The 21494-nt window shown below is 45.6% G+C and overlaps 2 protein-coding genes and 1 long non-coding RNA gene across 3 annotated transcripts in view; 1 reads left to right on the top strand and 2 right to left on the bottom strand.

Moving 5' to 3' along the window:
- The first annotated feature begins 471 nt into the window (after positions 1–471).
- On the top strand, positions 472–5809 carry LOC118940221 (lipopolysaccharide-induced tumor necrosis factor-alpha factor homolog). Its single transcript, XM_036948699.1, has 5 exons — positions 472–492; positions 593–669; positions 1342–1431; positions 4308–4476; positions 4909–5809. The coding sequence occupies exons 2-5, from the start codon at positions 609–611 to the stop codon at positions 5084–5086; spliced, it is 498 nt and encodes a 165-aa protein (XP_036804594.1). The 5' UTR covers positions 472–492; positions 593–608; the 3' UTR covers positions 5087–5809.
- Positions 5810–15868: 10059 nt separating this feature from the next.
- On the bottom strand, positions 15869–16673 carry LOC118940223. The gene is made up of 2 exons (XR_005036754.1): positions 16170–16673; positions 15869–15959 (listed from the first exon to the last, which is right to left on the bottom strand). It is a non-coding gene; the product is annotated as an uncharacterized LOC118940223 (long non-coding RNA).
- A 1652-nt stretch (positions 16674–18325) lies between these two features.
- LOC110517082 (broad substrate specificity ATP-binding cassette transporter ABCG2) overlaps positions 18326–21494 on the bottom strand; it is a 19910-nt gene continuing 16741 nt past the window's right edge. The window contains exons 9-12 of the mRNA XM_036948692.1: positions 21488–21494; positions 21248–21300; positions 19348–19519; positions 18326–19217 (exon numbers count right to left, since the gene is read on the bottom strand). The exon at positions 21488–21494 is cut by the window's right edge and continues 83 nt beyond it. Coding sequence (XP_036804587.1) covers positions 19372–19519; positions 21248–21300; positions 21488–21494 — 208 coding nt within the window. The 3' untranslated portion in view covers positions 18326–19217; positions 19348–19371. The remainder of the gene's footprint in view (positions 19218–19347; positions 19520–21247; positions 21301–21487) is intronic.

Raw genomic sequence — 21494 nt, 5'->3', positions numbered from 1 at the left:
GCCCCCTCAGCTAGAAGAGAAGAGACAGGAAGAGCTGGTCCTGGAACAGTGCTTTGGGGCTGAAGCCCCCTCAGCGAGAAGAGAAGAGACAGGAAGAGCTGGTCCTGGAACAGTGCTTTGGGGCTGAAGCCCCCTCAGCTAGAAGAGAAGAGACAGGAAGAGCTGGTCCTGGAACAGTGCTTTGGGGCTGAAGCCCCCTCAGCGAGAAGAGAAGAGACAGGAAGAGCTGGTCCTGGAACAGTGCTTTGGGGCTGAAGCCCTTAGCTGGAAGTTTCACTCAAACAGAATAAAACTGATCTTAGATCAGTAATACTTTACCCTACTCCAACCTGCTCCTGTGGGAGTGGCCAGATCCACCTGAAACACACCTGTCTGTCAGCTGACGCAGTTGATGAGGTGACTGACCAATGAGGTGACAGGAGAGCCAATCAACACCTCGATACGCTCTCTCAACAATGTTTGAGACAGATATTTGACTACTGTCTCAACAAGGTCTGGGTCAGATAATTGACAATCATGACCCTTGACTTATTTTCCGGAGGAAAAGGCCTCGTCAATTATTGTGACAATTTTGTGGTTTCTCTCTTCTCAGCTGTTCAGCAGAGGCAATGGAGACATCATTGAAGTCAGAGGAACCATGTCCTAACCCTCCTCCCTACTTCCTACCAGGTATGAATCTACACCCTACTTCCTAGGTTTCAGTCCAGGGTGAAGGAGATGACATGAGGATCTCTCTTTCTCTCTTGTTGTTTCAGTCCAGGGTGAAGGAGATGACATGAGGATCTCTCTCTCTTTCTCTCTTGTTGTTTCAGTCCAGGGTGAAGGAGATGACATGAGCATCTCTCTCTCTCTCTCTCTCTCTCTCTCGTGACATGAGCATCTCTCTCTCTCTTGTTGTTTCAGTCCAGGGTAAAGGAGATGACATGAGGATCTCTCTCTCTCTCGTTGTTTCAGTCCAGGGTAAAGGAGATGACATGAGGATCTCTCTCTCTCTCTCTCTTGTTGTTTTAGTCCAGGGTGAAGGAGATGACATGAGGATCTCTCTCTCTCTCTTGTTGTTTCAGTCCAGGGTGAAGGAGATGACATGAGGATCTCTCTCTCTCTCTTGTTGTTTCAGTCCAGGGTGAAGGAGATGACATGAGGATCTCACTCTCTCTCTCGTTGTTTCAGTCCAGGGTGAAGGAGATGACATGAGGATCTCTCTCTCTCTCTTGTTGTTTCAGTCCAGGGTGAAGGAAATGACATGAGCATCTCTCTCTCTCTCTCTCTCTCTCTCTCTCTCTTGTTGTTTCAGTCCAGGGTGAAGGAGATGACATGAGCATATCTCTCTTGTTGTTTCAGTCCAGGGTAAAGGAGATGACATGAGCATCTCTCCCTTCACTCCTCCTCCTGGTGCTATGGGTGGTAGCTTCATCAACCAGACCGCTACTGGTGAGGACACAGCCTTCAGACTGTAGGATAATGATGGACACACAGCCTTCAGACTGTAGTATAATGATGGACACACAGCCTTCAGACTGTAGTATAATGATGGACACACAGCCTTCAGACTGTAGTATAATGATGGGGACACACAGCCTTCAGACTGTAGTATAATGATGGACACACACACAGCCTTCAGACTGTAGGATAATGATGGACACACAGCCTTCAGACTGTAGTATAATGATGGGGACACACACAGCCTTCAGACTGTAGGATAATGATGGACACACACACAGCCTTCAGACTGTAGTATAATGATGGACACACAGCCTTCAGACTGTAGTATAATGATGGACACACAGCCTTCAGACTGTAGTATAATGATGGGGACACACACAGCCTTCAGACTGTAGGATAATGATGGACACACACACAGCCTTCAGACTGTAGTATAATGATGGGGACACACAGCCTTCAGACTGTAGGATAATGATGGACACACACACACAGCCTTCAGACTGTAGTATAATGATGGACACACACACAGCCTTCAGACTGTAGTATAATGATGGACACACACACACAGCCTTCAGACTGTAGGATAATGATGGACACACACACACAGCCTTCAGACTGTAGTATAATGATGGACACACACACAGCCTTCAGACTGTAGTATAATGATGGACACACACACAGCCTTCAGACTGTAGTATAATGATGGACACACAGCCTTCAGACTGTAGGATAATGATGGACACACACACAGCCTTCAGACTGTAGTATAATGATGGACACACACACAGCCTTCAGACTGTAGTATAATGATGGACACACAGCCTTCAGACTGTAGTATAATGATGGACACACACACACAGCCTTCAGACTGTAGTATAATGATGGACACACAGCCTTCAGACTGTAGTATAATGATGGACACACACACACAGCATTCAGACTAGTATAATGATGGACACACACACAGCCTTCAGACTGTAGTATAAGGATGGACACACAGCCTTCAGACTGTAGGATAATGATGGACACACAGCCTTCAGACTGTAGTATAATGATGGACACACACACAGCCTTCAGACTGTAGTATAATGATGGACACACAGCCTTCAGACTGTAGTATAATGATGGACACACACACAGCCTTCAGACTGTAGGATAATGATGGACACACAGCCTTCAGACTGTAGTATAATGATGGACACACACACAGCCTTCAGACTGTAGTATAATGATGGACACACAGCCTTCAGACTGTAGTATAATGATGGACACACACACAGCCTTCAGACTGTAGTATAATGATGGACACACAGCCTTCAGACTGTAGTATAATGATGGACACACACACAGCCTTCAGACTGTAGTATAATGATGGGGACACACAGCCTTCAGACTGTAGGATAATGATGGACACACAGCCTTCAGACTGTAGTATAATGATGGACACACACAGCCTTCAGACTGTAGTATAATGATGGGGACACACAGCCTTCAGACTGTAGTATAATGATGGACACACACAGCCTTCAGACTGTAGTATAATGATGGGGACACACAGCCTTCAGACTGTAGTATAATGATGGACACACAGCCTTCAGACTGTAGTATAATGATGGGGACACACAGCCTTCAGACTGTAGTATAATGATGGGGACACACAGCCTTCAGACTGTAGGATAATGATGGACACACAGCCTTCAGACTGTAGGATAATGATGGACACACAGCCTTCAGACTGTAGTATAATGATGGACACACACACAGCCTTCAGACTGTAGTATAATGATGGACACACACACAGCCTTCGGACTGTAGTATAATGATGGTGACACACACAGCCTTCAGACTGTAGTATAATGATGGGGACACACACAGCATTCAGACTGTAGTATAATGATGGGGACACACACAGCATTCAGACTAGGATAATGATGGACACACACACAGCCTTCAGACTGTAGTATAATGATGGGGACACACAGCCTTCAGACTGTAGGATAATGATGGACACACAGCCTTCAGACTGTAGGATAATGATGGACACACAGCCTTCAGACTGTAGTATAATGATGGACACACACACAGCCTTCAGACTGTAGTATAATGATGGACACACACACAGCCTTCGGACTGTAGTATAATGATGGTGACACACACAGCCTTCAGACTGTAGTATAATGATGGGGACACACACAGCATTCAGACTGTAGTATAATGATGGGGACACACACAGCATTCAGACTAGTATAATGATGGACACACACACACAGCCTTCAGACTGTAGTATAATGATGGACACACAGCCTTCAGACTGTAGTATAATGATGGGGACACACAGCCTTCAGACTGTAGGATAATGATGGACACACACACAGCCTTCAGACTGTAGTATAATGATGGGGACACACAGCCTTCAGACTGTAGTATAATGATGGGGACACACAGCCTTCAGACTGTAGGATAATGATGGACACACAGCCTTCAGACTGTAGGATAATGATGGACACACACACAGCCTTCAGACTGTAGTATAATGATGAATGATGGGGACACACACAGCCTTCAGACTGTAGTATAATGATGGGGACACACACACACAGCATTCAGACTAGTATAATGATGGACATCTAATAATCTAATCTAATCCCCAGTTCTCTCAGACAGTTCCCCCCCCCAGACAGAGGCTTGGATCTAACCCCCTCGTTCTCTCAGCTGGGGCTAGTCCCCCCCGCCCCCGCCAGACAGAGGTTTGGATCTAACCCCTTATCTAACCTCCTCGTTCTCTCAGGTGGTGCTAGCCCCCCCCGCCCCCGCCAGACAGAGGCTTGGATCTAACCCCTTATCTAACCCCCTCGTTCTCTCAGGTGGTGCCAGCCCCCCCAGGCAGAGGTTTGTCCAGCACTATGAGACAGAGCTGGGTGATTCTCCTGGTCTCATCAGATGTCCTTCCTGTCAGAACCAGGTGATGAGTGATGTCACTCACCACGCTGGAACCTTCTGCTGGACCATGTGTCTGGTGTTCATCCTCTGTGGGTGAGGAGACACACACACTCCATCTGTTACACACACACACACTCCATCTCTGTTACACACACACTCCATCTCTGTTACACACACACTCCATCTCTGTTACACACACACACTCCATCTCTGTTACACACACACACACTCCATCTCTGTTACACACACACACACTCCATCTCTGTTACACACACACACACTCCATCTCTGTTACACACACACACACACACTCCATCTCTGTTACACACACACACACACACACTCCATCTCTGTTACACACACACACACACACTCCATCTCTGTTACACACACACACACACACTCCATCTGTTACACACACACCCCCACCCTCCGTCTCAGCCCCACCCCCACCCTCCGTCTCAGCCCCACCCTCCACCCCCCAGCAGTAGCAGGTATACTGACTGTACTCTCCTGTCCCTCCAGGTTGTTGCTGGGATGCTGTCTGATCCCGTTTCTCTTCAGGAGTTTCAAGGATGCCCATCACACCTGCCCTCGCTGTCACATGGTCCTTCACATCCACAGGAAGAACTGTTGCCCCATGAGCTCTGAACCCTCCTCCATGAACCCCCGCCTAGGGTCAGGGCACCCCGGTCACGCCTGATATGGAGGGGTGTGTGTGTGTGTGTGTGTGTATATAATGTGTGCATCCCAAACGGAACTCTACTCCCTATACAGTGCACAACTTTGCACTAGGCCCCATAGGAGTAGGACCATAGGGCCTGGCTCTGACTGAGAGTAGGGGAGACTGTAGCACGTCTGACACAGGGCTTAGTGCACTATATAGGGGAGACTGTAGCACGTCTGACACAGGGCTTAGTGCACTACATAGGGGAGACTGTAGCACGTCTGACACAGGGCTTAGTGCACTACATAGGGGAGACTGTAGCACGTCTGACACAGGGCTTAGTGCCCTATATAGGGGAGACTGTAGCACTTCTGACACAGGGCTTAGTGCACTATATAGGGGAGACTGTAGCACTTCTGACACAGGGCTTAGTGCACGATATAGGGGAGACTGTAGCAGGGTTTCTTAGTGCACTATATATGGGAGACTAGCAGGGCTTAGTGCACTATATAGGGGAGACTGTAGCACGTCTGACACAGGGCTTAGTGCACTACATAGGGGAGACTGTAGCACGTCTGACACAGGGCTTAGTGCACTACATAGGGGAGACTGTAGCACGTCTGACACAGGGCTTAGTGCACTTTATAGAGGAGACTAGCAGGGCTTAGTGTACTATATAGGGGAGACTGTAGCACTTCTGACACAGGGCTTAGTGCCCTATATAGGGGAGACTAGCAGGGCTTAGTGCCCTATATAGGGGAGACTAGCAGGGCTTAGTGCACTATATAGGGGAGACTGTAACAGGGCTTAGTGCACTATATAGGGGAGACTAGCAGGGCTTAGTGCACTATATAGGGGAGACTAGCAGGGCTTCTTAGTGCACTATATAGGGGAGACTGTAGCAGGGTTTAGTGCACTATATAGGGGAGACTAGCAGGGCTTAGTGCACTATATAGGGGAGACTGTAGCAGGGCTTAGTGCACTATATAGGGGAGACTGTAGCAGGGCTTAGTGCACTATATAGGGGAGACTGTAGCAGGGTTTAGTGCACTATATAGGGGAGACTAGCAGGGCTTAGTGCACTATATAGGGGAGACTGTAACAGGGCTTCTTGGTGCACTATATAGGGGAGACTGTAGCAGGGCTTAGTGCACTATATAGGGGAGACTGTAGCAGGGCTTCTTGGTGCACTATATAGGGGAGACTGTAGCAGGGCTTAGTGCACTATATAGGGGAGACTGTAGCAGGGCTTAGTGTACTATATAGGGGAGACTAGCAGGGCTTCTTGGTGCACTATATAGGGGAGACTGTAGCAGGGCTTAGTGCACTATATAGGGGAGACTAGCAGGGCTTAGTGCACTATATAGGGGAGACTGTAACAGGGTTTAGTGCACTATATAGGGGAGACTGTAGCAGGGCTTAGTGCACTATATAGGGAAGACTGTGGCAGGGTTTAGTGCACTATATAGGGGAGACTGTAGCAGGGCTTAGTGCACTATATAGGGGAGACTAGCAGGGCTTAGTGCACTATATAGGGGAGACTAGCAGGGCTTAGTGCACTATATAGGGGAGACTAGCAGGGCTTAGTGCACTATATAGGGGAGACTGTAACAGGGCTAAGGGCACTATATAGGGGAGACTGTAACAGGGTTTAGTGCACTATATAGGGGAGACTGTAGCAGGGCTTAGTGCACTATATAGGGGAGACTAGCAGGGCTTAGTGCACTATATAGGGGAGACTAGCAGGGCTTAGTGCACTATATAGGGGAGACTAGCAGGGCTTAGTGCACTATATAGGGGAGACTTTAACAGGGCTAAGGGCACTATATAGGGGAGAATATAGCAGGGCTTAGTGCACAATATAGGGGAGAATGTTGCACGTCTGACACAGGGCTTAGTGCACTATATAGGGGAGACTGTAACAGGGCTTAGTGCACTATATAGGGGAGACTGTAGCAGGGCTTAGTGTACTATATAGGGGAGAATGTTGCACGTCTGACACAGGGCTTAGTGCACTATATAGGGGAGACTGTAACAGGGCTTAGTGCACTATATAGGGGAGAATATAGCAGGGCTTAGTGCACTATATAGGGGAGACTGTAGCAGGGCTTAGTGTACTATATAGGGGAGACTGTAGCAGGGTTTAGTGCACTATATAGGGGAGACTAGCAGGGCTTAGTGCACTATATAGGGGAGACTATAGCAGGGCTTAGTGCACTATATAGGGGAGACTGTAACAGGGCTAAGGGCACTATATAGGGGAGAATATAGCAGGGCTTAGTGCACAATATAGGGGAGAATGTTGCACGTCTGACACAGGGCTTAGTGCACTATATAGGGGAGACTGTGGCAGGGCTTAGTGCACTATATAGGGGAGACTGTAACAGGGCTAAGGGCACTATATAGGGGAGAATGTAGCAGGGCTTAGTGCACAATATAGGGGAGAATGTTGCACGTCTGACACAGGGCTTAGTGCACTATATAGGGGAGACTGTAACAGGGCTTAGTGCACTATATAGGGGAGACTGTAACAGGGCTAAGGGCACTATATAGGGGAGACTGTAACAGGGCTTAGTGCACTATATAGGGGAGACTGTAACAGGGCTTAGTGTACTATATAGGGGAGACTGTGGCACGTCTGACACAGGGCTTAGTGCTCTATATAGGGGAGACTACAGCAGGGCTTAGTGCTCTATATAGGGGAGACTATAGCAGGGCTTATTGCACTATATAGGGGAGACTGTAGCACATCTGACACATGGCTTAGTGCACTATATAGGGGAGACTGTAGCAGGGCTTAGTGCACTATATAGGGGAGACTAGCAGGGCTTAGTGCACTATATAGGGGAGACTGTAGCAGGGCTTAGTGCACTATATAGGGGAGACTAGCAGGGCTTAGTGCACTATATAGGGGAGACTGTAACAGGGCTTAGTGCACTATATAGGGGAGACTGTAACAGGGCTTAGTGCACTATATAGGGGAGACTGTAGCAGGGCTTAGTGTACTATATAGGGGAGACTAGCAGGGCTTAGTGCACTATATAGGGGAGACTGTAACAGGGCTTAGTGCACTATATAGGGGAGACTGTAACAGGGCTTAGTGCACAATATAGGGGAGACTGTAGCAGGGCTTAGTGTACTATATAGGGGAGACTAGCAGGGCTTAGTGCACTATATAGGGGAGACTAACAGGGCTTAGTGCACTATATAGGGGAGACTGTAGCAGGGCTTAGTGTACTATATAGGGGAGACTAGCAGGGCTTAGTGCACTATATAGGGGAGACTGTAACAGGGCTTAGTGCACTATATAGGGGAGACTGTAGCACGTCTGACACAGGGCTTAGTGCACTATATAGGGGAGACTAGCAGGGCTTGGTGCACTATATAGGGGAGACTGTAACAGGGCTTAGTGCACTATATAGGGGAGACTGTAACAGGGCTTAGTGCACTATATAGGGGAGACTGTAGCAGGGCTTAGTGTACTATATAGGGGAGACTAGCAGGGCTTAGTGCACTATATAGGGGAGACTGTAACAGGGCTTAGTGCACTATATAGGGGAGACTGTAACAGGGCTTAGTGCACAATATAGGGGAGACTGTAGCAGGGCTTAGTGTACTATATAGGGGAGACTAGCAGGGCTTAGTGCACTATATAGGGGAGACTAACAGGGCTTAGTGCACTATATAGGGGAGACTGTAGCAGGGCTTAGTGTACTATATAGGGGAGACTAGCAGGGCTTAGTGCACTATATAGGGGAGACTGTAACAGGGCTTAGTGCACTATATAGGGGAGACTGTAGCAGGGCTTAGTGTACTATATAGGGGAGACTAGCAGGGCTTAGTGCACTATATAGGGGAGACTGTAACAGGGCTTAGTGCACTATATAGGGGAGACTGTAACAGGGCTTAGTGCACAATATAGGGGAGACTGTAGCAGGGCTTAGTGTACTATATAGGGGAGACTAACAGGGCTTAGTGCACTATATAGGGGAGACTAGCAGGGCTTAGTGCACTATATAGGGGAGACTGTAGCAGGGCTTAGTGCACTATATAGGGGAGACTAGCAGGGCTTAGTGCACTATATAGGGGAGACTGTAACAGGGCTTAGTGCACTATATAGGGGAGACTGTAGCAGGGCTTAGTGTACTATATAGGGGAGACTAGCAGGGCTTAGTGCACTATATAGGGGAGACTGTAGCAGGGCTTAGTGCACTATATAGGGGAGACTAGCAGGGCTTAGTGTACTATATAGGGGAGACTGTAGCATGGCTTAGTGTACTATATAGGGGAGACTGTAGCAGGGTTTAGTGTACTATATAGGGGAGACTGTAGCAGGGCTTAGTGTACTATATAGGGGAGACTAGCAGGGCTTAATGCACTATATAGGGGAGACTGTAGCAGGGCTTAGTGCACTATATAGGGGAGACTAGCAGGGCTTAGTGCACTATATAGGGGAGACTGTAGCAGGGCTTAGTGCACTATATAGGGGAGACTAGCAGGGCTTAGTGTACTATATAGGGGAGACTGTAACAGGGCTTAGTGCACTATATAGGGGAGACTGTAACAGGGCTTAGTGCACTATATAGGGGAGACTGTAACAGGGCTTAGTGCACTATATAGGGGAGACTGTAGCAGGGCTTAGTGCACTATATAGGGGAGACTGTAGCACGTCTGACACAGGGCTTAGTGAACTATATTTGGGAGACTATAGCAGGGCTTAGTGCAGTATATAGGGGAGACTGTAGCAGGGCTTAGTGCACTATTTAGGGGAGACTGTAGCAGGGCTTAGTGCACTATTTAGGGGAGACTGTAGCAGGGCTTAGTGCACTATATAGGGGAGACTAGCAGGGCTTAGTGCACTATATAGGGGAGACTATAGCAGGGCTTAGTGCACTATATAGGGGAGACTGTAGCAGGGCTTAGTGCACTATTTAGGGGAGACTGTAGCAGGGCTTAGTGCACTATATAGGGGAGACTGTAGCACGTCTGACACAGGGCTTAGTGCACTATATAGGGGAGACTGTAACAGTGCTTAGTGCACTATATATGGGAGACTGTAGCAGGGCTTAGTGCACTATATAGGGGAGACTAGCAGGGCTTAGTGCACTATATAGGGGAGACTGTAGCAGGGCTTCTTGGTGCACTATATAGGGGAGACTAGCAGGGCTTAGTGCACTATATAGGGGAGACTGTAGCAGGGCTTCTTGGTGCACTATATAGGGGAGACTGTAGTATGTCTGATGCAGGGTTTATATCGTCTGGTCTCTATAGCACCGCCTGCTGGTGTCTGAAACAGGGCTTATATCGTCTGGTCTCTATAGCACCGCCTTTTGGTGTCTGAAACAGGGCTTATATCGTCTGGTCTCTATAGCACCGCCTTTTGGTGTCTGACACAGGGCTTATATCGTCTGGTCTCTATAGCACCGCCTGTTGGTTTCTGAAACAGGGCTTATATCGTGTGGTCTCTATAGCACCGCCTGCTGGTGTCTGAAACGGGGCTTATATCGTCTGGTCTCTATAGCACCGCCTGCTGGTGTCTGAAACAGGGCTCATATCGTCTGGTCTCTATAGCACCGCCTGCTGGTGTCTGAAACAGGGCTTATATCGTCTGGTCTCTATAGCACCGCCTTTTGGTGTCTGACACAGGGCTTATATCGTCTGGTCTCTATAGCACCGCCTGTTGGTTTCTGAAACAGGGCTTATATCGTGTGGTCTCTATAGCACCGCCTGCTGGTGTCTGAAACGGGGCTTATATCGTCTGGTCTCTATAGCACCGCCTGCTGGTGTCTAAAACAGGGCTTATATCGTCTGGTCTCTATAGCACCGCCTGCTGGTGTCTGAAACTGGGCTTATATTATCTGGTCTCTATAGCACCGCCTGTGCCTAATCTGTGATGTTACCTTTTAAACAATGTCTTTCTTTTTCAACGTGTTCTGTGAAGACTTAAAAATAATAAATCATGCTTTTTAAAACATGTCCCAGTTGATCTGTGTGTTATTAGGAATAACTTTTCAAAATGCTGAATTATATATAGTACCAATGAAAAGTTTTGGAACACCTACTCATTCCAGGATTTTTTATATTTTCTACATTGTAGAATACTAGTGAAGATATCACAACTATGAAATAACACACATGGAATCATGTAGTAACCAAAAAAGTGTTAAACAAATCTAAATATATTTTATATTTGAGATTCTTTAAAGTAGCCACCCTTTGCCTTGATGACAGCTTTGCACACTCTTGGCATTCTCTCAACCAGCTTCATGAGGTAGTCACCTGGAATGCATTTCAATTAAACAACAGATGACCTTCGAGAGAGATACTCCACAGTGTTAAACAACAGATGATGACCTGGAGAGAGATACTCCACATGGATCCCCATTAGTTCCTGCCAAGGCAGCAGCTACTCTTCCTGGGGTTTATTATGGATCCCCATTAGTTCCTGCCAAGGCAGCAGCTACTCTTCCTGGGGTTTATTATGGATCCCCATTAGTTCCTGCCAAGGCAGCAGCTACTCTTCCTGGGGTTTATTATGGATCCCCATTAGTTCCTGCCAAGGCAGCAGCTACTCTTCCTGGGGTTTATTATGGATCCCCATTAGTTCCTGCCAAGGCAGCAGCTACTCTTCCTGGGGTTTATTATGGATCCCCATTAGTTCCTGCCAAGTCAACATCTACTCTTCCTGGGGTTTATTATGGATCCCCATTAGTTCCTGTCAAGGCAGCAGCTACTCTTCCTGGGGTTTATTATGGACCCCCATTAGTTCCTGCCAAGGCAGCAGCTACTCTTCCTGGGGTTTATTATGGATCCCCATTAGTTCCAGCCAAGGCAGCAGCTACTCTTCCTGGGGTTTATTATGGATCCCCATTAGTTCCAGCCAAGGCAGCAGCTACTCTTCCTGGGGTTTATTATGGATCCCCATTAGTTCCTGCCAAGGCAGCAGCTACTCTTCCTGGGGTTTATTATGGATCCCCATTAGTTCCTGCCAAGGCAGCAGCTACTCTTCCTGGGGTTTATTATGGATCCCCATTAGTTCCTGCCAAGGCAGCAGCTACTCTTCCTGGGGTTTATTATGGATCCCCATTAGTTCCTGTCAAGGCAGCAGCTACTCTTCCTGTGGTTTATTATGGATCCCCATTAGTTCCTGCCAAGGCAGCAGCTACTCTTCCTGGGGTTTATTATGGATCCCCATTAGTTCCTGCCAAGGCAGCAGCTACTCTTCCTGGGGTTTATTATGGATCTCCATTAGTTCCTGCCAAGTCAACATCTACTCTTCCTGGGGTTTATTTTGGATCCCCATTAGTTCCTGCCAAGTCAACATCTACTCTTCCTGGGGTTTATTTTAAATCCCCATTAGTTCCTGCCAAGGCAGCAGCTACTCTTCCTGGGGTTTATTATGGATCCCCATTAGTTCCTGCCAAGGCAGCACCCCATCAAACAAAACACAGACAATCACATTTCAACCCGCCAGGCGCGACACAAACCTCAGAAATAACGATATAATTTGTGCCTTACCTTTGAAGAGCTTCTTCTGTTGGCACTCCAATATGTCCCATAAACATCACAAATGGTCCTTTTGTTCGATTAATTCCGTCGTTATATCTCCAAAATGTCCATTTATTTGGCGTGTTTGATTAAAAAAAACACTGGTTCCAACTCGCCCAGCATGACTACAAAATATCTAATAAGTTAACTGTAAACGCTGTCCAAACATTTGAAACAACTTTCCTAATAAAACTTTATGTATTTTTTAACGTAAATAATCGATAAAATTTCAGACGGGATAAACTGGGTTCAGTAGCGGATAAAAACAATGTGGAGCTTTCAGGTCGTGCGCCCCAACCACAACAGTACACTACACTCGACCCTCGTTCTGAATAGCCGTACTTCTTAATTTCTCAAAGGAAAAAGATAAAACCAATTTCTAAAGACTGTTGACATCTAGTGGAAGTGATCGGAACTGCAAGCAAGTGCCTTAGAAATCTAGATCCCCATAGAAAATCCATTGAAAAGAGAGTGACCTCAATTTTTTTTCCTGGTTGGTTTGCCTACCAAATAAGATCTGATATATTCACAGACATCATTCAAACAGTTTTAGAGTGTTTTCTATCCAAATATACTAATAATACGCAAATCCTAGCTTCTGGGCAGGTAGCAGGTAGTTTACTTTGGGCACACTTTTCATCCGGACGTGAAAATACCGCCCCCTATCTCAAACAGGTTATAAGTTAATGTTAAATTAATCCCCTAGAGTCAATGAAAATCGAATTAGCATAACACACAAATCCCTATGAGAATCTGTCAGTTTAAACTAGAGACATCAGGATTTTTTCTGCATTGGACGTGTCTCAATCCACTGCCTCTGACAATGTCACACTTTCTCATCTAAAGGTGAAAGGTTAACAGAGCTAGAACGGTGTTTGTCAGACCACGAGACATCCTGAAAATCGGTCTGCTCAAACAGTTTCGTCTGTAGGCGTCCGAAACGGTTTGGCCGTTTGGGAAAGACGAGACTCTCACAAACATAACGGTGATCTTCGTTTTGCTCAATGACCCCAATGAAAGTTTTGGGACTCGTCTGAGGTCGTCGGTACAGCCCATCTGTCCATCTGGTTTGGGACTCGTCTGTGGTCGTCGGTACAGCCCATCTGTCCGTCTGGTTTGGGACTCGTCTGTGGTCGTCGGTACAGCCCATCTGTCCGTCTGGTTTGGGACTAGTCTGAGGTCGTCGGTACAGCCCATCTGTCCGTCTGGTTTGGGACTCGTCTGAGGTCGTCGGTACAGCCCATCTGTCCGTCTGGTTTGGGACTCGTCTGTGGTCGTCGGTACAGCCCATCTGTCCGTCTGGTTTGGGACTCGTCTGAGGTCGTCGGTACAGCCCATCTGTCCGTCTGGTTTGGGACTCGTCTGTGGTCGTCGGTACAGCCCATCTGTCCGTCTGGTTTGGGACTCGTCTGAGGTCGTCGGTACAGCCCATCTGTCCGTCTGGTTTGGGACTCGTCTGAGGTCGTCGGTACAGCCCATCTGTCCGTCTGGTTTGGGACTCGTCTGTGGTCGTCGGTACAGCCCATCTCTCCGTCTGGTTTGGGACTCGTCTGGAGTCGTCGGTACAGCCCATCTGTCCGTCTGGTTTGGGACTCGTCTGAGGTCGTCGGTACAGCCCATCTGTCTGTTTGGTTTGGGACTTATCTGTTATTCAGTGTGTTTCTATTGGCTAATAGCAGTAAGGACTATCTGTTATTCAGTGTGTTTCTATGGGCTAATAGCAGTAAGGACTATGTGTTATTCAATGTGTTTCTATGGGCTAATAGCAGTAAGGACTGTCTGTTATTCAATGTGTTTCTATGGGCTAATAGCAGTAAGGACTATCTGTTATTCAGTGTGTTTCTATGGGCTAATAGCAGTAAGGACTATCTGTTATTCAATGTGTTTCTATGGGCTAATAGCAGTAAGGCCTATCTGTTATTCAATGTGTTTCTATGGGCTAATAGCAGTAAGGACTATCTGTTATTCAGTGTGTTTCTATGGGCTAATAGCAGTAAGGCCTATCTGTTATTCAGTGTGTTTCTATGGGTTAACAGCAGTAAGGACTATCTGTTATTCAGTGTGTTTCTATGGTAACAGCAGTAAGGACTATCTGTTATTCAATGTGTTTATATGGTAACAGCAGTAAGGACAATCTGTTATTCAGTGTGTTTCTATGGTAACAGCAGTAAGGACTATCTGTTATTCAGTGTGTTTCTATGGTAACAGCAGTAAGGACTATCTGTTATTCAGTGTGTTTCTATGGTAACAGCAGTAAGGACTATCTGTTATTCAGTGTGTTTCTATGGTATTAGCAGTAAGGACTATCTGTTATTCAGTGTGTTTCTATGGTAACAGCAGTAAGGACTATCTGTTATTCAGTGTGTTTCTATGGTAACAGCAGTAAGGACTATCTGTTATTCAATGTGTTTCTATGGTAACAGCAGTAAGGACTATCTGTTATTCAATGTGTTTCTATGGTAACAGCAGTAAGGACAATCTGTTATTCAATGTGTTTCTATGGTAACAGCAGTAAGGACAATCTGTTATTCAATGTGTTTCTATGGTAACAGCAGTAAGGACAATCTGTTATTCAGTGTGTTTCTATGGTAACAGCAGTAAGGACTATCTGTTATTCAGTGTGTTTCTATGGTAACAGCAGTAAGGACAATCTGTTATTCAGTGTGTTTCTATGGTAACAGCAGTAAGGACAATCTGTTATTCAGTGTGTTTCTATGGTAACAGCAGTAAGGACTATCTGTTATTCAGTGTGTTTCTATGGGTTAATAGCAGTAAGGACTATCTGTTATTCAGTGTGTTTCTATGGGTTAATAGCAGTAAGGACTATCTGTTATTCAGTGTGTTTCTATGGTAACAGCAGTAAGGACTATCTGTTATTCAGTGTGTTTCTATGGGCTAATAGCAGTAAGGACTATCTGTTATTCAGTGTGTTTCTATGGGCTAACAGCAGCTAAGGCCTATCTGTTATTCAGTGTGTTTCTATGGTAACAGCAGTAAGGACTATCTGTTATTCAGTGTGTTTCTATGGTAACAGCAGTAAGGACTATCTGTTATTCAGTGTGTTTCTATGGTAACAGCAGTAAGGACTATCTGTTATTCAGTGTGTTTCTATGGTAACAGCAGTAAGGACTATCTGTTATTCAGTGTGTTTCTATGGGTTAACAGCAGTAAGGACTATCTGTTATTCAGTGTTTCTATGGTAACAGCAGTAAGGACTATCTGTTATTCAGTGTGTTTCTATGGTAACAGCAGTAAGGACAAATAAAAATGTTCATCAAATATTTGTTTTATATATGTTTTTTTGATACCTCGATGAGTCTTAAAACTCTAAATCAAATAACAAGAAGATCCTTGGTTTGACCTTCTTAAAACAACTCCACATCGTTCAGTAGAACCCCCTCCCCCGGCACAGACAGGACTTAGACTGTATTAAGGCACCAAATAACAAGAAGATCCTTGGTTTGACCTTCTTAAAACAACTCCACATCGTTCAGTAGAACCCCTCCCCCAGGCACAGACAGGACTTAGACAACATTAAGGCACCAAATAACAAGAAGATCCTTGGTTTGACATTCTTAAAACAATTCCACATCGTTCAGTAGAACCCCCTCCCCCGGCACAGACAGGACTTAGACTGTATTAAGGCACCAAATAACAAGAAGATCCTTGGTTTGACCTTCTTAAAACAATTCCACATCGTTCAGTAGAACCCCTCCCCCGGCACAGACAGGACTTAGACTGTATTAAGGCACCAAATAACAAGAAGATCCTTGGTTTGACATTCTTAAAACAATTCCACATCGTTCAGTAGAACCCCCTCCCCCAGGCACAGACAGGACTTAGACTGTATTAAGGCACCAAATAACAAGAAGATCCTTGGTTTGACATTCTTAAAACAATTCCACATCGTTCAGTAGAACCCCCTCCCCCAGGCACAGACAGGACTTAGACTGTATTAAGGCACCAAATAACAACATCAACATCATAACATAACTACACCAGTACATTTCTACGACACAAAACCATACAACCATACAACCATACAACCATATTACAATGGACTGGAGTGGAGAGTGTGTGTGTGTGTGTCTTCACAGTCCCTGTTGTTCCAGAAGGTGTAGTTCATTCTGATTCTATGATTCTATTCTTGTGATGTGTGTCTCTTCACAGCCCCTGTTGTTCCAGAAGGTGTAGTTCAATCTGATTCTATTCTTGTGATGTGTGTCTCTTCACAGTCCCTGTTGTTCCAGAAGGTGTAGTTCAATCTGATTCTATTCTTGTGATGTGTGTCTCTTCACAGTCCCTGTTGTTCCAGAAGGTGTAGTTCAATCTGATTCTATTCTTGTGATGTGTGTCTCTTCACAGCCCCTGTTGTTCCAGAAGGTGTAGTTCAATCTGATTCTATTCTTGTGATGTGTGTCTCTTCACAGTCCCTGTTGTTCCAGAAGGTGTAGTTCAATCTGATTCTATTCTTGTGATGTGTGTCTCTTCACAGCCCCTGTTGTTCCAGAAGGAGTAGTTCAATCTGATTCTATTCTTGTGATGTGTGTCTCTTCACAGTCCCTGTTGTTCCAGAAGGTGTAGTTCATTCTGATTCTATGATTCTATTATTGTGATGTGTGTCTCTTCACAGTCCCTGTTGTTCCAGAAGGTGTAGTTCAATCTGATTCTATGATTCTATTATTGTGATGTGTGTCTCTTCACAGCCCCTGTTGTTCCAGAAGGAGTAGTTCATTCTGATTCTATTCTTGTGATGTGTGTCTCTTCACAGCCCCTGTTGTTCCAGAAGGTGTAGTTCATTCTGATTCTATTCTTGTGATGTGTGTCTCTTCACAGCCCCTGTTGTTCCAGAAGGAGTAGTTCAATCTGATTCTATTCTTGTGATGTGTGTCTCTTCACAGTCCCTGTTGTTCCAGAAGGTGTAGTTCATTCTGATTCTATTCTTGTGATGTGTGTCTCTTCACAGTCCCTGTTGTTCCAGAAGGTGTAGTTCAATCTGATTCTATGATTCTATTCTTGTGATGTGTGTCTCTTCACAGTCCCTGTTGTTCCAGAAGGTGCAGTTCATTCTGATTCTATGATTCTATTCTTGTGATGTGTGTCTCTTCACAGTCCCTGTTGTTCCAGAAGGTGTAGTTCATTCTGATTCTATTCTTGTGATGTGTGTCTCTTCACAGTCCCTGTTGTTCCAGAAGGTGTAGTTCAATCTGATTCTATTCTTGTGATGTGTGTCTCTTCACAGCCCCTGTTGTTCCAGAAGGTGTAGTTCAATCTGATTCTATTCTTGTGATGTGTGTCTCTTCACAGTCCCTGTTGTTCCAGAAGGTGTAGTTCATTCTGATTCTATGATTCTATTATTGTGATGTGTGTCTCTTCACAGCCCCTGTTGTTCCAGAAGGTGTAGTTCATTCTGATTCTCTGATTCTATTCTTGTGATGTGTGTCTCTTCACAGCCCCTGTTGTTCCAGAAGGTGTAGTTCATTCTGATTCTATGATTCTATTCTTGTGATGTGTGTCTCTTCACAGTCCCTGTTGTTCCAGAAGGTGTAGTTCATTCTGATTCTCTGATTCTATTCTTGTGATGTGTGTCTCTTCACAGCCCCTGTTGTTCCAGAAGGTGTAGTTCATTCTGATTCTATGATTCTATTATTGTGATGTGTGTCTCTTCACAGCCCCTGTTGTTCCAGAAGGTGTAGTTCATTCTGATTCTATGATTCTATTCTTGTGATGTGTGTCTCTTCACAGTCCCTGTTGTTCCAGAAGGTGTAGTTCATTCTGATTCTATGATTCTATTCTTGTGATGTGTGTCTCTTCACAGTCCCTGTTGTTCCAGAAGGTGTAGTTCATTCTGATTCTATGATTCTATTATTGTGATGTGTGTCTCTTCACAGCCCCTGTTGTTCCAGAAGGTGTAGTTCATTCTGATTCTATGATTCTATTCTTGTGATGTGTGTCTCTTCACAGTCCCTGTTGTTCCAGAAGGTGTAGTTCATTCTGATTCTCTGATTCTATTCTTGTGATGTGTGTCTCTTCACAGCCCCTGTTGTTCCAGAAGGTGTAGTTCATTCTGATTCTATGATTCTATTATTGTGATGTGTGTCTCTTCACAGCCCCTGTTGTTCCAGAAGGTGTAGTTCATTCTGATTCTATGATTCTATTCTTGTGATGTGTGTCTCTTCACAGCCCCTGTTGTTCCAGAAGGTGTAGTTCAATCTGATTCTATTCTTGTGATGTGTGTCTCTTCACAGTCCCTGTTGTTCCAGAAGGAGTAGTTCAATCTGATTCTATTCTTGTGATGTGTGTCTCTTCACAGTCCCTGTTGTTCCAGAAGGTGTAGTTCATTCTGATTCTATGATTCTATTCTTGTGATGTGTGTCTCTTCACAGCCCCTGTTGTTCCAGAAGGTGTAGTTCAATCTGATTCTATTCTTGTGATGTGTGTCTCTTCACAGTCCCTGTTGTTCCAGAAGGTGTAGTTCATTCTGATTCTATGATTCTATTCTTGTGATGTGTGTCTCTTCACAGCCCCTGTTGTTCCAGAAGGTGTAGTTCAATCTGATTCTATTCTTGTGATGTGTGTCTCTTCACAGTCCCTGTTGTTCCAGAAGGTGTAGTTCAATCTGATTCTATTCTTGTGATGTGTGTCTCCTCACAGTCCCTGTTGTTCCAGAAGGTGTAGTTCATTCTGATTCTATTCTTGTGATGTGTGTCTCCTCACAGTCCCTGTTGTTCCAGAAGGTGTAGTTCAATCTGATTCTATTCTTGCGGCCTGTGTCACTTCCAGCGGTTGATCCGTCTGAGCTGTATGTAGGCCAAGACCATACACACCGTAATGATCCCAGCCAGAGCTACATGGTTCTGCCAGAAACCCCAGGTGCTGTAGTCTATTCCCTGGGTCTCCAGGTACACCTCCCCTGGAAGACTGAGAGAGAGAGAGGGGTTAAAGGTCAGAAACCCCAGGTGCTATAGTCTATTCCCTGGGTCTCCAGGTACACCTCACCTGGAAGACTGGAGAGAGAGAGGGGTTAAAGGTCAAAAACCCCAGGTGCTGTAGTCTATTCCCTGGGTCTCCAGGTACACCTCCCCTGGAAGACTGGAGAGAGAGAGGGGTTAAAGGTCAAAAACCCCAGGTGCTGTAGTCTATTCCCTGGGTTTCCAGGTACACCTCCCCTGGAAGACTGGAGAGAGAGAGGGGTTAAAGGTCAGAAACCCCCAGGTGCTGTAGTCTATTCCCTGGGTCTCCAGGTACACCTCCCCTGGAAGACTGGAGAGAGAGAGGGGTTAAAGGTCAGAAACCCCCAGGTGATGTAGTCTATTCCCTGGGTCTCCAGGTACACCTCCCCTGGAAGACTGGAGAGAGAGAGAGGGGGGGGGGGGTTGAATACATAGAGGGAGAGTAGAGATATGTTGAATTATAGAGATCTGCCACACGGTGGCGGTGTCGGCATTTAGATGGATGTTTGAGGAGCATAAAAGGAGAGAACAGAGAGAATGAAAGGAGAGAATGAAAGGAGAGAACAGAGAGAATGAAAGGAGAGAACAGAGAGAATGAAAGGAGAGAATGAAAGGAGAGAACAGAGAGAATGAAAGGAGAGAACAGAGAGAATGAAAGGAGAGAACAGAGAGAATGAAAGGAGAGAACAGAGAGAATGAAAGGAGAGAACAGAGAGAATGAAAGGAAAGAATGAAAGGAGAGGACAGAGAGATTGAAAGGAGAGAACAGAGAGAATGAAAGGAGAGAACAGAGAGAATGAAAGGAGAGAATGAAAGGAGAGGACAGAGAGAATGAAAGGAGAGAATGAAAGGAGAGGACAGAGAGAATGAAAGGAGAGAACAGAGAGAATGAAAGGAGAGGACAGAGAATGAAAGGAGAGAACAGAGAATGAAAGGAGAGAACAGAGAATGAAAGGAGAGAACAGAGAGAATGAAAGGAGAGAACAGAGAGAGAGAACAGAGAGAATGAAAGGAGAGAACAGAGAGAATGAAAGGAGAGAACAGAGAGAATGAAAGGAGAGAATGAAAGGAGAGGACAGAGAGAATGAAAGGAGAGGACAGAGAGAATGAAAGGAGAGAATGAAAGGAGAGAACAGAGAGAATGAAAGGAGAGAACAGAGAGAATGAAAGGAGAGGACAGAGAGAATGAAAGGAGAGGACAGAGAGAATGAAAGGAGAGAACAGAGAGAATGAAAGGAGAGAATGAAAGGAGAGAACAGAGAGAATGAAAGGAGAGGACAGAGAGAATGAAAGGAGAGAACAGAGAGAATGAAAGGAGAGAACAGAGAGAATGAAGGGAGAGAACAGAGAGAATGAAAGGAGAGAATGAAAGGAGAGAACAGAGAGAATGAAAGGAGAGAACAGAGAGAATGAAAGGAGAGAATGAAAGGAGAGGACAGAGAGAATGAAAGGAGAGAACAGAGAGAATGAAAGGAGAGAACAGAGAGAATGAAAGGAGAGGACAGAGAGAATGAAAGGAGAGAATGAAAGGAGAGAACAGAGAGAATGAAAGGAGAGAACAGAGAGAATGAAAGGAGAGGACAGAGAGAATGAAAAGAGAGAATGAAAGGAGAGAACAGAGAGAATGAAAGGAGAGAACAGAGAGAATGAAAGGAGAGGACAGAGAGAATGAAAGGAGAGTGAGAGGTCAACTTACATGGTTGTGTTGCTGTAGAATATTTGTCCTTTAAACTCATTAATGGTCACCGCCTGATGGGGAGACAGAGGGAGAGAATAAACATCAGACTGTCCAACTCTCTAATAGGACCATCAGACTGACTAATAGGACCATCAATCAGACTGTCCAACTCTCTAATAGGACCGTCAGACTGTCCAACTCTCTAATAGGGCCGTCAGACTGTCCAACTCTCTAATAGGACCCCCATCCACCTCCTACCTCTAGT

Source organism: Oncorhynchus mykiss, chromosome 17 (genome assembly GCF_013265735.2).
Source record: "Oncorhynchus mykiss isolate Arlee chromosome 17, USDA_OmykA_1.1, whole genome shotgun sequence".
Taxonomy (NCBI): Eukaryota; Metazoa; Chordata; class Actinopteri; order Salmoniformes; family Salmonidae; genus Oncorhynchus; species Oncorhynchus mykiss.
This window is presented reverse-complemented; position numbering and strand designations above follow the sequence as displayed.

What these genes read in the sequence shown, in the direction of transcription:
- LOC118940221 (XM_036948699.1), top strand. Translation starts at nt 609, where the DNA reads ATGGAGACATCATTGAAGTCAGAGGAACCATGTCCTAACCCTCCTCCC. An exon ending in TCCTCCCTACTTCCTACCAG is followed by an intron (nt 670 to 1,341) that starts GTATGAATCTAC and finishes TTGTTGTTTCAG; the next exon opens with TCCAGGGTAAAGGAGATGAC. An exon ending in CTGGTGTTCATCCTCTGTGG is followed by an intron (nt 4,477 to 4,908) that starts GTGAGGAGACAC and finishes CTGTCCCTCCAG; the next exon opens with GTTGTTGCTGGGATGCTGTC.